At 48.9% G+C, this 21,063-nt stretch overlaps 1 protein-coding gene across 2 annotated transcripts in view; it reads left to right on the top strand.

Annotated features, from left to right (window-relative positions):
* TMEM184A (transmembrane protein 184A) overlaps positions 1-21,063 on the top strand; it is a 172,567-nt gene that overhangs the window by 99,342 nt on the left and 52,162 nt on the right. For both annotated transcript variants that reach the window (XM_078664955.1, XM_078664956.1), the window contains one exon: positions 18,981-19,071. In XM_078664955.1, coding sequence (XP_078521081.1) covers positions 18,981-19,071 — 91 coding nt within the window. The remainder of the gene's footprint in view (positions 1-18,980; positions 19,072-21,063) is intronic.

Here is a 21,063-nt window from a genome sequence, read left to right as displayed (position 1 = left end):
CCTGTTCTGGTCCTTGTCATCCCTCTGGTTCTGGTTGGAGATTTTGGACAATCTAGACCTTCTTGTCTTGCTTGTTCAGGGTCTTCTGCTCATCTTACCCCAGGTCCTTCTATTCCTTCAGGGCCCTGGTCCACTAGGTTCTGAGCCTCGTACCACAACCCCCTAGTCCTCTTCATCCTTCTCACCATGCTCCTGGGACCCCTAGTCCCGTTTCTTTTTGTAATGGTCCTGGTCATTAGTTTTTTCCTAGTCCTCTCTGGCCTGGGTTTATTTATTTATTTATTTATTTATTTATTTATTTATTTTTGAGATTTATACAGCGCATACAATTGCCCGTAGGTGTCTCGGCGCTAGAAACTTTGAATGTATTCCCGAGGTTAGGCCGGTAACTATTCTTGATCAAACAGCCAGGTCTTTATCTTTCTGCGGAAATGCATCAGGGATGGGCTGTCTTTGATGGAAGCTGGCAGGGAATTCCATAATCTGGGAGCTGCCACAAGGAAGCGTCTATCGCCCCAGTTAACTGTTTTTGTTGTTCGTGGTATTTGTAGGATTTTAAGGTTGTTAGATCGGAGCGATCTTATGGAGGACTGGTATCTGAGTTGGGATTTCAGGAAACGTGGGCCACAGTTGTGCAATGCTTTATAGAGCATGCACAGCGCTTTAAACTTGATCCTGTTTCGAATCTTGAGCCAATGCAGGTCCCTTATAGTCTCAGAGATTGGTGAGAACTTTGGGATTCCCGACAGGAGACGGGCTGCAGCATTCTGGATGGTCTGCATTTTGTTGGTCACTCTTGCTTGGGCATTGATGAATAAGCCGTTACAGTAGTCAAGAGATGACAACACGAGGGCGCTTATTCCCCCTGATCTTTGTTCTGCTTGTCCTGGTCCTCATGGTCTGGTCATCCTAGCCCTCCTGGTGGTCCATCCCGTGGTCCTTGGCTTACATTCAATCATCATCTGCCTACTGGTCATCCTCCTTCCTTCCCCAGGTGCCCCCCAAAAAGACTTTAGCTGGGTGCATCTCACAAACCTGTCACTCAAACTTTTTATTTACTTCCATATTCCTTTTGCTGAGACAACACTGTTAAGGACTGGAATAAGAAGCCAATAGAGACAGCACCCTTCTCAATTGAAACACTGCTTATCATGATAAAAGCAAAACTACCATTCCTAAAACCTACTGGATGAGCGACTAAAATGTTAGTGTGGCTGAAGGGGCCACTCCTGGCATGGGCCCGATAAGAATTTATGCTTGAAACTCACTCTGCTGAGTGAATAGTGTGAAATGTGTGTTTATTCAGCTGGGCCAAGAGACACTTCCCTCCTAAATGATCCATATGATTTGCTTACCTGCCCCCAGCTCTCACGTCCCCTGTTCAACATAAGCCCCATTACTGTGCCACCCCCAATTTACCTCCTGCAAGTGCCCCCAAAGTATTGTGCCCCCTTTCACCAATTACCTTATGCAGATGCCCTTCCCTCTGTAGCCCAGATACCACCTATCTCTCTGTATTTGTTGTTTGCTGCTGCTTGTCAGCTGTTGTTGTGTTGCCAGGTTGAAGTGTGGCTCAATGGTTAGAGCGAGAGACCCTGATGCAGAGGTCTAGCCCGGGACCAGGGTTCAATTCCCCGCCTCGGCGGGTCTTGGGCTCAAAATTCCACGGACTTGATAATTCTTGCCTCGGTGCCTATTCCAATCATGGAGTCCCACTCTGCAACTCTGGGCAATAGCTTGCTTAATCTCCACAACGCTAAGGATGCCTGGCCTCCACCTTGGGGGTGCCCAGGAGTGGACACCTCACAGGGAAAGCCAGGATGGGTTCCACAGCGGTATTCGTACAAGCGCCTTGAGACCCTTGCGCGTGAGTAGCTATACGCTATATGAGCGCTATACGAGTATCAATTTACATTTTACATTTACAGGTCTGAAATATTAACCCCTTCGACGCGGATGACAAAGCCAGCTCGTCATGGGCGTTACCTGCGCTACGCGCATGACGAGCTGGCTTTGTCACGTAACCCGCGATTTTCGAATCTTCAGCGCACAGCGGGAAAACCCGGTAGCGGTTAAGCAAGCATAATCTCTCTTAAAGCTAAGCTCCAACCTAGCACAACGCCTTCCATAAGAAGCCAACAATGAGCCGAGCACTGAAAAAGCATCAAAAGTAGGACCATGAACAATACGAAAACCATGTGTTCTCATAAGTGAAGAAAGCATTCAGGTAACCTGCATTACAACCATACCCCTTATTCCTTGCAGACAGCCAAATATTCCTTAACCAAAGAAAAAATGTGTGCCATATCCTTAAACACCACAAACAGAAGTTTGAATCTTGCATGCCTCATTTTAATATTCTATTAACGTAAATGCCTTTTTATTCAAAAATGATTTCAGTTTTTTTTAATACTTACATTTATACGTACATTTATACAGTTGCATATGCACTTACTTTCAAATACCACACACACTCTTTGCAGGTCAAAATCAACAGGGGTATACCCAAATGACCCATATATACCTGGGCATAGAACGTAATTATAAACAAGACAGATGGCATAAAGGAATAAATTCAAAACAGTTACTGGGTAGAGTACATTTAATTTACCCTCTCCACAGTTATTATTCTTGATGAATACCAAAGTTATATCCTACATGGACAATAGCACCTAATCAATGAGATAAACACAAAAAATGACATATATCACACCATACATGAACAAGAACAACATACAGATATAACAAAATAACCCTAACAAATAATTCTTACTAGTGTCTTCCATACAATTCTGGACAGATCACTAAGAGGAAGTCCAGGTGACACACTTCAAGGTTAGTCAACTAATCCAATTTTTTCTAGTGTGACACCCTACAATTTTAAAGCATCACTATAATTCTATTGACTCCTCCTTATTAGTGTCGTCGACATGACCACGAAATGCACTGCTTCTGTTGGTTTTTAATAATGATCTACAACATCACAGCGTGCTGCACGATTTTAGTAATGTATTTATTTTAATTACAGCGTAGTCCGCTTTAACTGTAGCGGCCGCGCTAATTCACAATGAAGACGCTCCAACCACAGAAAAGGAACAAACAAGTCAGCAGAAGAGGCGAGCAACACAAAAAATTAATTAAGTTGCGGGAGACGTGTCCCCTGTGATTTCATGTAAAAAAAAAAAAAAAAACAGGACGGGATGTGTTTTTTAACATTTTATTTACATGAAATCACAGCAGACACGCGTCTCCCGCAACTTAATGCATTTTTGGTGATGCACGCCTCTTCTACTGACTTGTTTGTCCCTTTTCTGTGTTTACCACCACACAGCAAGGATGGAGCTGTGAGCCAAGAAGGTGTAGGCACAACACATGATGTATGTTTGAGGCGGATAGTCACTTCTATCTTCGCCTTCAGTCTGGCCAGGTCCAGCTCCCACGGAATTTGTTTTGTGCTGTGGTAATTAATGTATTGTTGAAATACTTTGCTGTTGATGATGCCTAAGGGGTGGCCCAATGCCATAGTGAGTAATTATAATTTTCGTTTCAAACTATCAGCCTCTTCTGCTTTTAGTTTAGAATAAATTGGGGGTTTGGTTTGAAAAAGAAAGGCAGCTTTGAGAACACAAGCATTTGTAATGCAATAGACCTCACATTTGTGAGAGTTTAAGCTATTAGCATTGTAAATGACAATGCCTTTTATTTATGTTTTAAAAACCAAAACATAAATAAAAGGCTAATAGCTCAAATTCCTTAAATGGGAGACCTATTGCATTGCAAATGCTTGTTTCTTCTAGTGCGGCTGAATGATGACCTTTTTCACAATCTGGGCATCGGTCAAACACTACATCATCTCTACTATTTAGCCTGCAGCCAGATAAACAGTGAAGTTTCAGATAATTAGCCGGCCTCTGGCTAAAAATGAGAAATTAAGTACTATTTAACCGGCCGCCAGTTAAATGGCAGAAATGATGTCTTATTTGGCTGGTGATACATAGCCACTTCCAATATAACCTGGTTAGTCAGTCCCTTTCAGATGTCCTTCCCCGCACATAAAGAGCACTTGAAACCTACTTTGGAGCATATTTTGAGATCCCAGTGTTGGACCCCAAGCCTGTAGAGGATGGTCTGCACATTTAAAGTTCCCTGTCGCGCCAACATTGAATTATATCAGAAGTGCTCCAGCAGACCCAGTGGAATCGCTTTTGGATGCTAAATACAACGCCAGCCATGTTATGAAGATCCAGTCACCGTTTTTACTCTACAGAAAGCTGGAGTTTGTTTCTACAAAACAAAAAGGCAATTATTCTTCTGCACTGTGAATTTTCTCGAAGTGTGTGGAGATCAGTTTTTTTTTTTTGGTGTGCAACCAACATTTATTTCATAAGGGTAGCACACAAGAAAAAATAAGGTTCAGACAGTGGAGGGCCTTTCTTCTGCCGAGGTTAAGGTTGCAGTCCTGTGGCAAGAAGGTCACGGGCAACTTTTTGAAAGCAGAGAAAGTTGAGACCTTCAGAACCCAAGCACTCCTCACCTCAAAATGAGGAGGGTGAACACTGAGCTGGGCAGGGGAGGCAGATTCCACTTCTGTGTCACTCTAAATAGCCCCCTTGTCTTTAACCGCAAACCTACATATCTGGTGGCTACCAGGCAACTTCTCTTCTAGCCGGTTTTCAGCTATATCTCTTTGAAGCTTGAGTTGCTGATTACTAGTGCTTTGTGAAATCGACCCAGAATCGGATTTCTTATTAATGGCTCACCCTGGACAGGAGAGCAAAGAGTGCGAGTGCCAATGCTTAATTTGAGCCTGTGGCTTCTGGTGCTCGGCACCGAAACCTAATTGTCCACAACAACACTTATGACAGGCTGCCACACGGAGGCATTGTTTGCCTTATTTAGAGATTAGCACAATAACAGTTGCTTATTAGTTCAGTATACATTAAAAATGACTAATACCTGTTGCCCAAGTCATTCCTATAGCTTTGGGGGCCTGGACTAGTCTAAAATGTCACACTTGAAGATATATGATGGTTAATAGTTGTGCTGTCACTGGCAGCGCTGATGAGCAATGGGTGGTGCAAGCAACAGTCGCCACGTGACAAGGGCTCTGGCACTTCTTTATTTACAAATTAAGCACTGCGACTCATTCTTTTCATCTGTGATCAAACCAAATGCCTATTACGGAATTGAAGGCATCTTGCCAGGTAGCTCAGTTTAACATGTGTTGTTTTGTACGGTGCTGCAAAATTTAAATACCTCTAGAAAGAATGTGTTGCAAATGCTACAGCGGGATTTGTTTAGGGAGAAGGTGTGACCAGGTCTCAGAATGTGAACTGTGTCCTGGAAGCTGTTTCCTCATTCGCAGGCGGTGAAGCAGGTATGACTGCATGTCATTGGATGCCTCATTGCACCCACTCTCGGTGCTCTTTACTTTATAAAAGCCCTGGCCTTTTCTGTTTGCTTTTTCAAAGGTATTCGCCTCGGTTTCTTATTTGCACAAAGATAATGTTCCCATGCTCAGCTGGCTTGGCTGTGTGGGAGGCTAGGATCCAGTCTGCTGCACTCCTCGGTGGCCAAACGGCTAGAGCCATCGACCTCGAAGCTAGGGAACCGGGTTCGAGTCTCGGCAGGGACGCTCACTATCTTGTGATTCTGGGCAAATCACTTAATCTCCCGTGCCTAACAAAATGAAGGTGTCCCTGTGTAACGCAACTGGTGCTCATGTAAAGCGCTCTGATACCTTCAGGTTGAGTTTGTGCTATATAAAACAAAAAAAAAATAAAAAAATTATCTGCAGTGCAATAGGTCTTGCATATGCAAAATTTAGAGGTATTGGCGTTGTAAATGTGACTGTTTTTTACTTGTGTGTTTTGGAGTGGAGTTGATGTATGTGGCTTGTAGTAAATTATGTGTAAATTATGTGGTATGATGTTCAGTGGAATTATGTGGATGGAAATTATGTGGTATTTAGTCTATAGGAATTATGTGGAGCGGGATTGTGTGTTATGGAGAGTAATTATGTGGTATGGTGGGGCGGTGGAGTGCTATGTAGTGGAGTTTAAATTGGTGGTGTGCTGTTTAATTTGTTGGTGTGATGCTGAATTGTGTGGTGTGGATTGTATGTATGTGATGTGTTATGTAATTGTGTTTTTGATTTGTATTATGTGGTTTCTCGTTGAATTATGTGGTGTGCAATGGAAAAGTGTTGGGGTGATTAATGTGGGGTGGAACTGTGGTGCGCTGAGTGAAATTATGCTGATTGTAGATGTGTGGCATACTGTGGAGTGTATTTATTATGAAAGTTGTTGCTATGTAGCATAGTTTGGTTTTATGTGGTATTGTGGTTCCTAAAGAGCACTGAAGGAAGTCAAACTGTACACAGCAGTATAAGGGCAGAGTCCGACTGAATGTAAGGTTAAGCACCGCTATTCTGTTTTAGTCTAAGACTTCTATTGTATATGCCAGACAACATAGGAATGGCTACCTAAAGAAGTCAGTCTAAATGAGTTTTCTGAAAAGGGGGATGGGGAGGTTCTGCTCTTAAATTGGGATTTTAAGCATTCTAGGTCTTGAATGTGCAGGAGTCAAATTTTTGTTTTTGTAGGATAAAGTGTACATTTGCTAATAATAGGACCTTGCAACCTTTCTGATAACAGCATAAAGCAAATAATGAGGTAATATAAAGAAGAAAAAAAACAGAGGATGATTAACCCCTTCCATGCTGGTTGCGGAACCACTCCGTCACCAGCCACGGGTGGGCTGTGCTAATGACGGAGTTGTTCCGTCACGGCCCGGCTGCCGCGCCTGCGCGGCGTTAATTTCACGCCTGCGCTCAGCGTTCTATTAGGCGGGCGGGGCCATGACGGAACCACTCCGTCATTAGCACACCCAACCCGTGGCTGGTGACGGAGTGGTTCCGTCACTAGCATGGCGGCGCCGCGCGCCCCCTCCTCCCAGCGCCGCAACGGAATTACCGCCGCGGCCAAGGGGTTAAACAAATGTACAGCGAAAGTGCAGCAACAAAAATAGATACTACCAAGTGTAAAAGGTTACAGCAACAGAATGGCGGCTCATTAACTGAGTTCTGCAGCCCTGACTCCATTAACTACAACTCCAGCATGTTTCCCTCGTCCCCTCTACCACCCCTTTAAAGGGATGCTGCCATATGCCGCCTCTGCGGGACATAGGAGGAGGGCGGGCACTTTATAACTAATCTTATTAAAGCTCCATTGAACGCGCTTTCTGAACATAAACTGACAGGAAGGATTTCTGTTTTGCTTTTTAAGTACAAATGAAAATGTTTCCTAACAATGTATTCCATGTCGCAAAAAAAAAAAGCACACCAGCGATCCTTCCTATTAGTTTATTTTAAAGGAGGAGATAGCCTTTTTTTTAGCAATTGCTTGGGTTGTGCGGCATTGCATTTTGTACTTCTGCCATTTCTAAGCAGTGTAAATAACGAAAGTCTAAATTGACTTGCTCTCATTCATACTGATCACCCACATCATTCAGACTGATCACCCACATCATTCAGACTGATCACCGACATATCACACAGACGTCAGCAGAGGGCATTGAAATTTAGTGAGCTTTGTTTTGGCATTCTGATCTGAATTAAGGAAGGAACTTGGACACTCTAGGTACTGCGAAGGTGAGGTGCTGAGTCACAGTAGTCGCGTCTTAAGGTCGAATTCTGCTGACTCAGTACACCTGTACACAATGGTTCACTGGCATCTTCCCAGCCAAGCTTTGTGAAAGGCAAAGCTGGTCCATGTGCACTGTGCTGTGTGCAGGGGTAGTGGAAGCAATTACTGCAAACATGGCCTCAGGTGTACCTTCCGTGCCCCTGGCATTCCTGCGGCTACTTAAAGCCTCTGGGGGGAGGAAGTCCGGGGGTACTTAGTCACATCAGGGCCACAGGAAGTCCCCCGCCCCCACATTCCCCAAACGCGCAAAATAATACACAGACATCGTATTAGTTTGGGAAAAAATTTGCTGCAGGTTTATTACATACAACATATGTAACGAAGGTGGGTAAACATTACGGGCGATCCCGGGCCGGCTGCATTCTCGCCACCTGCCCGCCTGTTGAGCCAAACAGCACAGTGGCGAACCACCCAACTGCTGTACAATTATAATATAAATACTGACGCGCCCCTTGGCGTGACTAGGCAAACCTCCGGTTGCACAGGCCCACAACCGCCCGAAGGACTACTGGGGCGCCGACACGAATTCCTGCACCTCCCATGAGGTTACAGGTTAGGCTCTGGCACCCTTATGTGCCCGCTGAAGTACATCGTTTGCACCACTCTTCTTCCGGATCGCCCAGTAACTCCGCTTAACTCCAACCTGCAACGATAAATGGACACATTAAAAACCTCCACAAATCCCCCATACCGACACTCTGGGTTAGAGGCAAGGGAGGGAAAAGAGTGTCCCGATGAGCACACAACGGCGTCCGGGGCGGCAAAGAGGCCCTCCAACGTGGTGCAGAAGCGTAAGAACCCACGGAGGCCCCTCCCCGCCGCCCTGGACGAGAATCACGACCAGCCGCCTCCTCCAACCAGTGAGGAGGAGAAGCTGAACATCCTGTTGGGGGCGGGACAGCCCTCCGAGACTAGTGGCCCGCCCTCTCTATGGCCACTGCGTGGCCTCGGGCAGGCGCATAGTCACATCAGGGCCACAGGAAGTCCCCCGCCCCCACATTCCCCAAACGCGCAAAATAATACACAGACATCGTATTAGTTTGGGAAAAAATTTGCTGCAGGTTTATTACATACAACATATGTAACGAAGGTGGGTAAACATTACTGGCGATCCCGGGCCGGCTGCATTCTCGCCACCTGCCCGCCTGTTGAGCCAAACAGCACAGTGGCGAACCACCCAACTGCTGTACAATTATAATATAAATACTGACACGCCCCTTGGCGTGACTAGGCAAACCCCCGGTTGCACAGGCCCACAACCGCCCGAAGGACTACTGGGGCGCCGACACGAATTCCTGCACCTCCCATGAGGTTACAGGTTAGGCTCTGGCACCCTTATGTGCCCGCTGAAGTACATCGTTTGCACCTCTCTTCTTCCGGATCGCCCAGTAACTCCGCCACAGCCTGTGCAGTGGTACCCGCTGCCGCACAGGCCTCCCCACCATTGCTACCTTTACTACCTGCAACCTTTGCTCATGAGTGCTTCTTTCAAGTCGAGCAGGAGGAGGTCTAAGCCTGCAGGCGTGAGGTGAACACCATCCTCCTCCAAATAACCCTTCGCTTTGTCCTGACACATGTCATTGTTTGAACACGCCTTGACCCCTACGCTGGGTGACCCTTTTCATGGCACCACCATCATGCTTTCGGGGAAATAACCTGCAATCTTTGCTCCGCAGAGCATCTGGTCAGTCAAACTGAACAAGACCAGGATGACAGTAGAGCGGTGGATCCTTACCACCTCGCAGAGGCCTGATGCTGGCATGAACATTACATGCCTAACGAGACACCCAGGCCTCCTGCCACTAATCTGTGGATGCCCCTGGGTCTTTTTAGTCCTTACAACTATAGTGTAACCATCCCCGGATCGGGAGGACATACGAACAGGAAATGACAAGAGAAGAGCGGGAGCCCCTCAACGCTGAAGGTGCTACGTATCGCACCCTAAGCGCAACAGCACATGCCCTGAAACTCAACACAACCATTCACCACGGCGCAGCAGGCAAACCCTGCTAGGTTACCACTACAGGTGAAACGCCATCCTCCGCCAAGCATAGAGAAAGAGTGCTTGCGAAGACACCTGTGCTGCAACGCTCAAGTGCACAGGGACAAGGAAGGGATCAGTGCATCATATCCTATATTACTCGGGTGAAGTCGTACATATGCCAATACAGGATTGGCGTAACAGCAGGCAACACATGCCCACTCGGGTTGAAGACTGAAGGCAACTTGGCTATAAGCAATAGGCATCACAGCACATGCCCTGAAACTCAACCCCATCCTTCACCACAGGCGCCCCCGGCACACCCCCTAGGTTACCACTACTGGTGAAACGCCGTTCACCACATAACATGGTGAAAGTGTGTTTTCGAAGAACGCTTGTGCTGCTAAGCGCGAGAGAGCGCAGGGACAAGGAAGGGAACAGTACATATTATACTATAACATGGGTGATGCATACATATGTCAATACAGGATTGACGGGTCTTAGCGGCGGGCCACACCTGCCCTCTCGGGATGAAGACTGGAGGCAGCTTGTCAGATAGAAAAACTTAGGACCACCAACAGTGGATTGCTGAGACTGAAACCAAGAGCCCCCTTTAAGATCCCGCCCTGCATCATAACGCTTAGGCCATGCTACCACTAAGATAGTTTATCTGAAGGAGGACACGCCCGCTTAAACTAAAGCCCCTTAGCACTAATCAGCATATACCCCGAGAACAAATCCCACTACAGCAATAGTGTAGACCCTTCTAGGTACGCAGGACATACCCCTGTAACGAGACCGTGTGAAGCGGCGGCTTCCCCTGCTGCTATCGCTCCCTACTCCATGAATTGCTTGGAGGCCTTACATTTGAAATACAGGATTGCAATGGTAAAACAGCTGGAATCACCTACCCCCCAGTTTAGCCTGGAGGCTGCTTAAGTCCATGCTACCTATAGGAAAGCTTGTCTGAAGGAAGACTTACAACCCCCGCCAAAAGTGATTGTTTAGACTGATCCGAGGTGCTCCCAGAATTGGAGACATCAGTACCTCAGGCCAACTTCTCACATTGTGAGGGGCTCCAAAGGAATCCCCAAGTTACTCGTTTATTCACGAGGTTGTTCCAGCGCAAGCCAGGGGAGCCTAACCACACGAAACGTGTTCGTGAAGCCGTGTGTCCAATTCCTGATGGGACCCCCCGGGCCAAGCCACCACCCTTCTGAGTGAAAACGTGCAGAAGGGGTGTTAAGATACCAGAAAGATCATGTAAACCCCCACATTAAAGAGTTTCATAATAGCTGATAAGAGCGATCCCATAGCTTATGTACCCAAACTACTCGCCACACGGGATGCTGTGCAGCTTCCTACTGGCCCTATCTGGAGGAAGTAAAGCGTCGCCTGCTGGGACATGTGTCTGTGGTAAATAGCCGCTTGTCACATAACTACCCAAGTACATGTCAGAGGAGGATGCCCCAAAGACTGTCGTGCGATCAGCTCGGATCCCGCCAACGCTGAGTGGCTCCCCGGTACCTCCGGCCCAAAGCCATGGAACATATGCTATCGCGGAGGCAGAATAAACAGCATGTTTCAAGACCAACACGTGTAATTATGGGTCTAGAAAGGCCGGAGAACCAAGGGATGGGTCTCCGCCCCCATGAACTTTAAATAGGAAAACAAGGACCCATGTGGTGCTACCTGACCCATGTGGGGTCCTGTATCGACAATGAACCAAGTCGAGAAATACAGAGGCAGGCGCAGCAGACCCAGTTGGGTGACCCCAAGAGTCCCCTCACACTAAAGCTGAAGTCATATCCCGGGTAGCCCTACCTGCTGTCCAAGGTGCCCTCGGGTGAAAAGGCACCTGCCCCAGTTCGCTTGTTCGCCCCCCCGGGGGTGCTAGCCCTCCCCTGACATTAGAGAAATGAGCATGCTTGAACTAATGGGTGCTGGAGAGCATATGAAAAGGGCGGTTCGAGGGGTAGATCAAGCCCTGACTGTGCATGCCGATATCTGCGCGCTGAATGAAGCAGGAGCCTGCCCAAGGAACTGCCCCTTTAAGAGAAATGGGCATGCTTGAAAATAGTGGCTGCTAGTGAACGTATGAATGGTGAGTAATGAGATGTACCAAGCCCTGAATATGCATGCCAGTCTCTGCGCACTGCAGGAAGCAGGAGCCAGCCCCAGGAACTGCCCCTTGTATAGCGACTTGAGGGGGGGGGACATGCAACACCCATACAGTTAACTTCGCACCGCCCAGCTGCGCGCACAGCCCCCACCAATAACAGTTTGCTATGGTGCCTATCCTGATGGCACCACAGGAGGCCCACCAAGAGGGTAGGGAGGTACTCCAGATGGTCCCTGCAAATGGAACAGAACCTCCCTAGAAAAGCCCAGTCCCCTCAAGTAACACTATGAATTCACTGTAAAGGGGAAAAGCCCTCACTGCCGCACACACCAAGGGCCAGCCTAAAAACTGTAATGAGAAGCAGGTCGACCCCATACAATCACGGAGGTAGGAACTATAATACTTATCCCAATGGAAGTCAGAATAACTGCACTTGTTACTTCACCTCCCATGACCACCTCCGCCTGCATAGTCATGCCCTTGCTATAGTCTGGGGGGAGCCTCGAAATATAGAAAAGAATATTCTCCTTGGTTCTGATGGGTCCTCCCGGGTGTTCTAGTGGATAGAGAGTCTGCCCAAACACATGTAGACCCTCTCGCGGTACTTGATCCTCTACTGAAACTGCGCACTTAACTTCCTTCTCAAAGCACCCCACTACTTGCACTTAGTCGCTCTCGAAGCATGCACGCCTGACCCTTTCTACCTGTAAAGCCCCGTATGCTAACTCTTGACTGTATGCTCAGGGGAACTGGTCTGCATCTAGCTAGAAACGTGTTCGCAATGCTCTCACGTATCGGTTCTGTATAAGTTGTTGCGCGCGCTGACATAATCTGTAACAGTCTGCGCTGTAAGGAGGCAAGAAAGAAATGAACATGAATGCCCGCTGCTGCGGGATGAGTAGAGGCAAAGCAAGCTCGCACCTGCTTCCCCTGCAACAAAGTCAACCGCTTTGAAGTGAAGCCCCAGCCCCTCCATTAAAGGCGAGTGCCTAAACGCTGCCGTGCCCTCACCAAGTAGCCTCCCGGAAACTGGCTTGCTGCATGAAGTACCTATGCAGACTTGCCACCCCGGCAGCCATGCGCTACTGAGGCCACTGAGTTACCTGTATTCTAGAAAGACGAAAAGGGGTCCTCTTACCGAATTCGTCACCAGACTAATGTATCTACCGCACTGTGCTCTTGGAAGGCATGTCCCCCGGGTGCCTACCTGCCCTGCGAAGGGACCACATACGCATCCCGCCGGGCAGTGCGCAGGAGGCCCATAAGCCACAGCCTAGGCAGTAGTGGCGCGGCGGTCGCAAGAAAAGCGCGGGCACCCGCCCACGGGCACGCCAACGAGGGATCGCGAAAGGGTTCAGTCACAACACTGACTGTGGCGTTCGGGGGGGGGGGGCACAGATGCAGTAGCCCCCCCCCTGCACGCTCGCATATCTACTGACGTGCCGAAACCACGTGGGCTTGTCTATGATTGAAACGGCTGCCCCACAAGCCAATCCCACTGGCCAGGAATGGCTGGTCCAACTGTCCCTAGGCCTTCGCCGTGCGTTCCCGACAATATTAATGGAATGTGACAGCCACTCGCGAGCATGTTTGAAGTCTAAAAACCACAAGAAGCAACCTAACTGCAAGGGGCAGGAATGGCAAAGTCGCGCCTGCTAGGGGAAGAAGGTAATAAACTACAAGGCACCGTCTGACAATGCTTAGGAATCGGTCAACAATCATCGTCCTCAGCTGAAAGGGGAAGAAAGCACTCCCAAATAGCCCTAGATGAGAACAAGCGAGCAACGGATGTGGTCAAATGTGGGCATGGGGCGACCAAATTGTAATGCCCAGAGGCACAGCACAGTAAGCGTTGAACCGAGGCCCGAACCCTGCTCCCCAGGACTGGTGCCCTAACCGGTCGGTCAACTGGCCGTACATATGGTGTGCTGAAAAGCCTGTCCGCGTGCCTGAGAACTGACTGTAGCTGGCCCTACCTGAGAACAACATACCCGGCCGCGAGTATAACCAAGCATGCTCCTACACCTAGAAAACCAGAAGCGGTATACTCTCAAGTTCACAAAATGGCCAAATATACATCAACACCTCTATACCCCCTCCCGGGGCACGGGACGCAGAGCGTAAAATTGAGCTTGCTGCAACCTGCCCACTGGGTTGCGGTCTCAAAGCTAGACCACAAACTTGCAGTGGCACTCCTGTGCACGCACCCCAGTGCATGGCACATCCTGCACTCCTGCGACTGCCGGGGAGGATGGGCACCGGTAGGGAGAAGCAGCCACTCCGTCAGCACTAAAAGCCATATCGAAGGCAGCACCAATCGCATGCATAGCCCCCTCGTTCTACTGAACAGGGCTCTCTGAAACCAGAAAAAGCACCTACAAGGCCCGGCTTGTCAGGCAGAAAGCGGACAGAGTCGAGCCTAGACACTCGAAGAAAACAAATGTCCTCAAAAGTTGCATGCTCGATGCAGGAAAGTTCCACGTACCCCGGCGTACACGAGGTACCCCTAGTAAAGCACCACATCCCCTACGCACCACGCGCGACCCCGAGTGAGCCGGACTCTTCCGAATGGTGTCCCCTGGCTAAGGCACATAAAAGCTGCCTAAAGTATGCACTAGAATCAAAGCCTCGAAATAATGCACGAGAAACGATCACATCATAGAGCAGGAGAGACCACTGTGCACGAGCATACACCATCGGGAAGAGTCCACTCCAAAGTAACCACCAGCGTAAAATTAAATAAAGGCCCCCGTCCAGCAAAATAGTCGAAAACATGATCCCATGAGACAAGATGGCCACATTTGCTACAGAGCATGGCCGCCGCGCTAAGTGGCATTAAAACCCCGCCGAAAACTGGGAAGATGGCCGCTGAGCAGGGGGGCCATTACCCTACAAGCCAGGCCCCCACGCATGCCCAAGCCACTGGGCCATGAAGAATAAGGCCACTCCAAGCCCAAGTACCTGCCACTGAGTGCGTGGGGCAGGGCGTGATAGTACATAACATGCTTAGAGGGGGGTAGCTGGCATAGCACTCCGATACAAGCCGAGCCCCCCACGGGACCCGCAGGAGTGACCACCGTAGACGGAGCAAAATGATAAAGATGCGGCAGACCCTCGGGGATGAAGGTGCCAAGAATTAGTGTTGCCCCAAGAGGAAAACCGGCCCGGTGGGCACGCCGCCAGATAGGGGGAAACGATCATAGACCCCCAAGGCGTGGAAACCTGACCAACACCACGGGCCGAGGGACGGTGCATGGAGGCTTGCGCCGTAGGAAACACAATAACACGTTCGTTTTCGTAGGAAGAGGGATATTAAGCGATTTACCCCATATCACAGCATGTTGTGCAAACGCTGAAAGAACACTTTACGTGAATGATGACAGTTACTTTACACAATCACACATTTGTTTTTGTAGAAACCGTGAGATTAAGTGATTCGCTCAAGATCACAAGATGTTGTGTCGACGCCGAAACTTCAACCCAGTTTCCTAGCTCCACAGGCGGTAGCTCCGGCAGTAAAGCCACATCCTCTCCTCCTGTCCTAGACCTCCGACTGCAAGGGCTCTTCGCGCTTTGGACAAGTCCATATCAGTGCCTTGCCATAATGTGCCGTATTACTATCAAAGTTAAACATGTTAAAGAAATACACTCCTCGAGTTTTTTATAAACCTTATAATAAGGAAAGGGGCCCTCTCACCCCCGCTGAAAGCACGAACATGAAGGAGGCTAGCCCGAGCACAAGGCACAGGTGAGCCTCCCGCTTCACCGGCACTCGGCAGAATGCAGCCCGACCAACTAACAACTAGAAAGTGCTACAACCGAGAAAATCACTATAAGAGGTCAGGGGAAGTGCAGCACAGAGCAGAAGTGCAAACTCCTGCAAAAGCAGGTCGGCAGGACTCCCCCAGCCAAAACTGGCCGACCGCGTAATCAGGCTCTAAACAAAGCCCGAGCCTGCACAAGTGACCCCACATGCCCCCGGACAATGAAACTAGCCAACAAATGCTTCTCCGTGGGAACGCGACCCACAACCAAATCACCCAGACTCACCGCAGGAGAAACAAACAGTCGAACGTCGGAAAACCCATCACATCGACGCAAGACCGGGCCTCTGGACGGCAACCAGAGGTGAGGGAAAAAGAGTGTCCTGATGAGCACACGACGGCGTCCGGGGCGGCAAAGAGGCCCTCCAACGTGGTGCAGAAGCGTAAGAACCCACGGAGGCCCCTCCCCGCCGCCCTGGACGAGAATCACGACCAGCCGCCTCCTCCAACCAGTGAGGAGGAGAAGCTGAACATCCTGTTGGGGGCGGGACAGCCCTCCGAGACTAGTGGCCCGCCCTCTCTATGGCCACTGCGTGGCCTCGGGCAGGCGCATTCCTGGGGTTACATAGGTGAACACAGCACTTGCGCCTTTTAAGAAATGCAGCGTGGCCCTGTTGTGAATAGGGGGACAGATGGTCGGAGAGAAGTGCTTTTCTTTAGCACCCAGTGGTTGAGGCTCCAAGAGCTGAGCATAGGCGTGAATGGCTGATATCAGCAAGTAGGGTTGGCATCGGTGCAATGCACCAGTGCTAGGGGGCGGCGCGGCCCTAGGAGACAGAGTGGTCGCATAACTAGAGTAGAAAGACTCACAGAGAACAGTCGGCATCTGAGGGAAAGCCCATCCAGGGCACAGACTGTGAAAGTGGGGCTGTTAGTGCCGGGACGCCTCTCTGCTGGGGCAGCTGTCGCGCTCTATAAAAAAGATCCAGACATACATAATAATAATCCACATTTGTAAAGCGCAAACAATCACCCGTAAGGGTCTCTAGGCGCTGGGGGCCGTCAGGAAGATTAAGCAAGCTATTGCCCAGAGTCACATGGTGCTGGGCTAATCTTCTGCCGGCAGCGGGGATCGAACCGTGATCCCCAGATTCCGGAGTCAGTCGCCCTGGCCGCGGCGCAACACCTCTTCATAGAGGGGGCTCCAATGCTGGGGGCGTTAAATGACCCAGGTACACAGCAGCAAGGCATGTGAATTCCCACACAAGGCATTGCCCGTGGAAGCGTCACTGCACAGTAATCCTCAGCCAGTTTGGATGTGAATGGGCATTTAACCGTTCAGACACACTCTTGCGGTCTCTGTCCTCGGCCCACCTGGACCTAAAGCTCATCTGTGAAAAGCAAGTCGGGCATGAATGCATGCGCTGCCTCTGATATGCAGAGTCTGAGGGCAACGGTGCACCTAAAGCAGCACTCGCACCCTGCATAATCTGGTTCGAAAGAGGCACTACATCCCCACACAGGCTAGCGACCTATTTGTATGTGCCTGTTACCAGAGACCCACATGGCTGAATCCAGGTTGCTGCAGCTTTTGGCTTTGTTAACAGAAAACCAGGCGCTGTGCTCAAATATAAAGCGCAGCGCCTATGTTGCAAAGATTAAAGCGGGTGCCATGCTGAAACAAAGCACAGGGCCCATGCATATATGTGTTCCTGCACGACGCTATTTGCTGCTGCCAGCGGAAAGTAATAATTAAAAAACAGACTGGGTGCATGTACTTATAGAAGTCTGCAATGGGCGTAAAGCAATCATTAAAAACAAAAAAGAATAAGATCTCCCAAAGGACAGATAAGCAATGCATGTGTAAGGAACATGTACTTGTCGGTGCTCCTCCGCCTTAAACGGAAGTGACATATCGGCCCAGCCAACAAGTTAGAAGGCAGCCAAGAAGAGCAACATTAGAGTGAACCTATAGCAAACAGGAGGTGGGGAAAAAAGTTGTTTGGATGAATACAGCAGGTCTTGCAGACAGTGCATGCGCGCTGCCTAAGTTCGACCTAAAAAAAGAGAGATCCGTGCCTACTCACAAAAAACAGTCACAATGACTTCCAAGTTTTTGGATCAGAGACTTGTCTGCCTGGCAGCCTGCCCTGGCTCTGAGAATGCCAGTCAGTGGTGAAGATGGCACCTCTGCTGCCAGTGCTCCCCACAGGGTCAGGAGATTGTGTATATGGCTGCCAAGTACCCTTTTCTACGCCTGATGCCATAGGCTAGTTGTGGTTTCCTGCCAAGGGCGCTTTGCAATCTGCTACTTGTAGTTTTGCATGCCGGTATCTGCAGAGCTGCTTGCTGGCATTGGTAGCTTTCCTTTTCCCATTGGCATGTATGGTCCTTATTCCAGAATGGACAAACGATAACAAAGTCAGGTCTGGCTGGAGGTTTCTCATGTGACAAGGACCACGTGTCAGCTACCTTTTTCAGGCTCTGGGTAATGGTGGGGAATGCTGTGATTTTGAGGAGGAATTGAAAAATGGCCTTAGAGTGTCCTCGAGTGACAAGCAACAAAGCGGCCCAACAAAAAAACGTACAAAAAAAATTACATCTACAGATGGTTGCTTCACTATACTTGAGGATACTCTGGGCTTGTGAAATGGAATATTAATTTGCCAGTGTGTACCACTAAATTGGGTACTAACAGCAATTGTTATTTACAATGACTAGATACTGTGCTTTCCTGCTTATGCTTACCTTTTAATCTTCGAAATTGTGAATGGGAAATCATTTCTATCGCTACGTAATGTGCTTTTGTTTTGCTTTTTTTTATGTTACAACATCGGCTCCTTTTCTTTTTAAAACAGATATGGTTGGTGGGTAGGTAGATCAAAACTCTGCTTTCATATGAAAATTAAGTAGAGGTGGGGAGTGGACTTGAATGAAACTAGAAGCAATGATGGAGAGTCCATCATAAAAGGAATCTTGGGCAAAAAGAAGAGCTAAATCTGGGAAGGTGTTGAGTCAAACTGTGATTTTAGTCTGAAGGGAGGAGATGTGACCTAGCAGCTAGGGTTTCCAACTGCGGAACCAGGTTCCAATGCCAAACTCACCTCAACATCCTGTGATTCTAGGCAAAATCACCTCATCTCCCTGTGCCTAAAAAAACAATTTGTAATGTAATAGGTTTCTCTTGTACAGCACACGAAGGCCATTGCACCAAAATTGTGTTATAAAAAACTGCAAAAACACCCTGAAAAATTGACTAATTTCTGGTGTCCATAGCTTTCGGCGATGAATGCCAGCCTGAAGTAATAAGGTTATGTTGTAGTTTCTGTAGTACTTTTGTCTGGTTTATCTTAAAATTGAATGACTCTTGCATCTAATACTTTTCTATTTCTCCCATTCCTCCACAGCATTTGTAATTTATAGTTTCCTCAGCCTCTGCTTCGAATACCTGGGAGGAGAAAGCGCCATCATGTCTGAGATCAGAGGCAAGCCAATCAGGTAAGAGTGTTCTGACCACCCGCTTGCTTTGGCTCATATTAGTGGTGATGTTGTAGGGTTGAGTAAAAATGGAAGAAATAGCACTGGAAGTGTCCATTATGCACAAGCACAGAGGAAACATTTAATCATTCAGGTTTTTGTAGAGCGTGACTACTGTAATGATGTCCATACCAGTAAGGCACTAGGACATGCCCGAGGTGGGATGAGGGCGGGCGGAAAGGGAGGAGCTGGGGCTAGGGACGGCAGTTAACCGTTAGCCCAGGAAGAAGAAGGACGCAAATAAAGGAGCTGATACCCTGTAACCCTGTGTCCGTGTGTGCTTATATCCTTAAGGACACTACATCTGGCGACGAGGCCTCGAGCTCACAGGTGTGTGTGTGCATCGGACGGCTAACTCAGTAATCCGTCTGCCATGTGGCCCGCCCGGAGCTCGCCCCGCGTGTGTGGAGGGCTGGAGTGTCGGCGAAAGAACCGGAGCTCGCCCCGCGTGTGGGGGCTGGAGCGTGTCTGAGGGCCTGCCTACCGGGTGCCCACCCTGGCGGCAACTAACACGGAGCTCGCCCAGCGTGTGGGGGCTGGAGCGTATATTTCGAAGCGCCTACCGGAAGCCCACCCCGGCGGCAAAGACAAGAGAAGAAAAAGAAAAAAGAAATAAACCATCTCACCTGGCGGGGCATCCGTGTCTGCAAGCGTGGAAGCGGTGAGTGAAAGCAAGCGCGAAGGAACGCTGTGTCTCCGGTGAAGAGAAAGGCCAAATCTCGTTGCATACGAGATTCTCGCGGCGGCCATTTTTGAGGTCAGGCAAGATTGTCCAATCCCCTGTTAAGGATCATTGGTGGCCATTTTAAAGTCAGGCGGAGAACCTGAACTGCAAATAAACACTGGCGAGTGCAATGAATATAGTAAACAAGCACTGGTGAGTGCAACGAAGATAGCAAACAAGCACTGGCGAGTGCAACGAAGATAGCAAACAAGCACTGGCGAGTGCAACGGAGATAACAAACAAGCACTGGTGAGTGCAACGAAGATAGCAAACGCACTGGCGAGTGCAACGAACATAACAAACAAGCACTGGTGAGTGCAACGAAGATAGCAAACGCACTGGCGAGTGCAACGAACATAGCAAACAAGCACTGGTGAGTGCAACGAAGATAGCAAACAAGCACTGGCGAGTGCAACGTACATAGCAAACAAGCACTGGCGAGTGCAACAAAGATAACAAACAAGCACTGGCGAGCGCAACGAATAGCAAGAAAGGGTCAGTAAGAGCATTCAAGAACAGAAGAATAGTACAATGACTGACCCAGCTCCCATAGGTATGTTGGGGGCCTCATTCCTTCGCCGCCCCGAGCCCCTCGCTCTTGAATTTGGCAGGGTATGGGCCTGCGATGGCAAGAATGGATAGAAGATTTCACAGACTTCATGAAAGGGTCGAAAGTATCAGATGCCGAAGAAAAGTTGCTTGCACTCAAGAACCTGGTCGGCAAAAAAGTTGGACAGATCATAAAAGAACTGCCTACTGAGTCTGCTGGGTCCTATGAGAAAGTTTGTGAAGCACTAAACCGCAAATTCCTGCACAAAAAGAACGTTGACTATGAGCGGTACACCTTCAACCTGGCCGCACAAGAGAAAGGTGAACAAATGGGTGTATTCGTCACACGCCTGAGACGTTTGGCGAAATACTGTGACTTTGACAAGTTCTCCACTGACGACGCCCTTTGACTGAGGATTATAGACGGTTGTCTCTCAGAACCGCTGAGACGCAAACTGCTCAAGAAAAGCTACTCGCTGGTCGAGATAGAAGAAATGACGAGAGTAGATGAGCAAGCAGATGAACATGCGAAGAAAATGGAAGCTGGGAGAAGTGAGAAACGGGAACAAGTATTCAGGATGCAGTCTCGACAAGCGCATGGAAGGTCCCCACCTCAAGTGCACTACTCCAGATCCAAGAAACAATACCACCAGTCAAGTAATGGACACAAAAGCACAAGC

Source organism: Lissotriton helveticus, chromosome 10 (assembly GCF_964261635.1).
Source record: "Lissotriton helveticus chromosome 10, aLisHel1.1, whole genome shotgun sequence".
NCBI classification, from domain to species: domain Eukaryota; kingdom Metazoa; phylum Chordata; class Amphibia; order Caudata; family Salamandridae; genus Lissotriton; species Lissotriton helveticus.
This window is presented reverse-complemented; position numbering and strand designations above follow the sequence as displayed.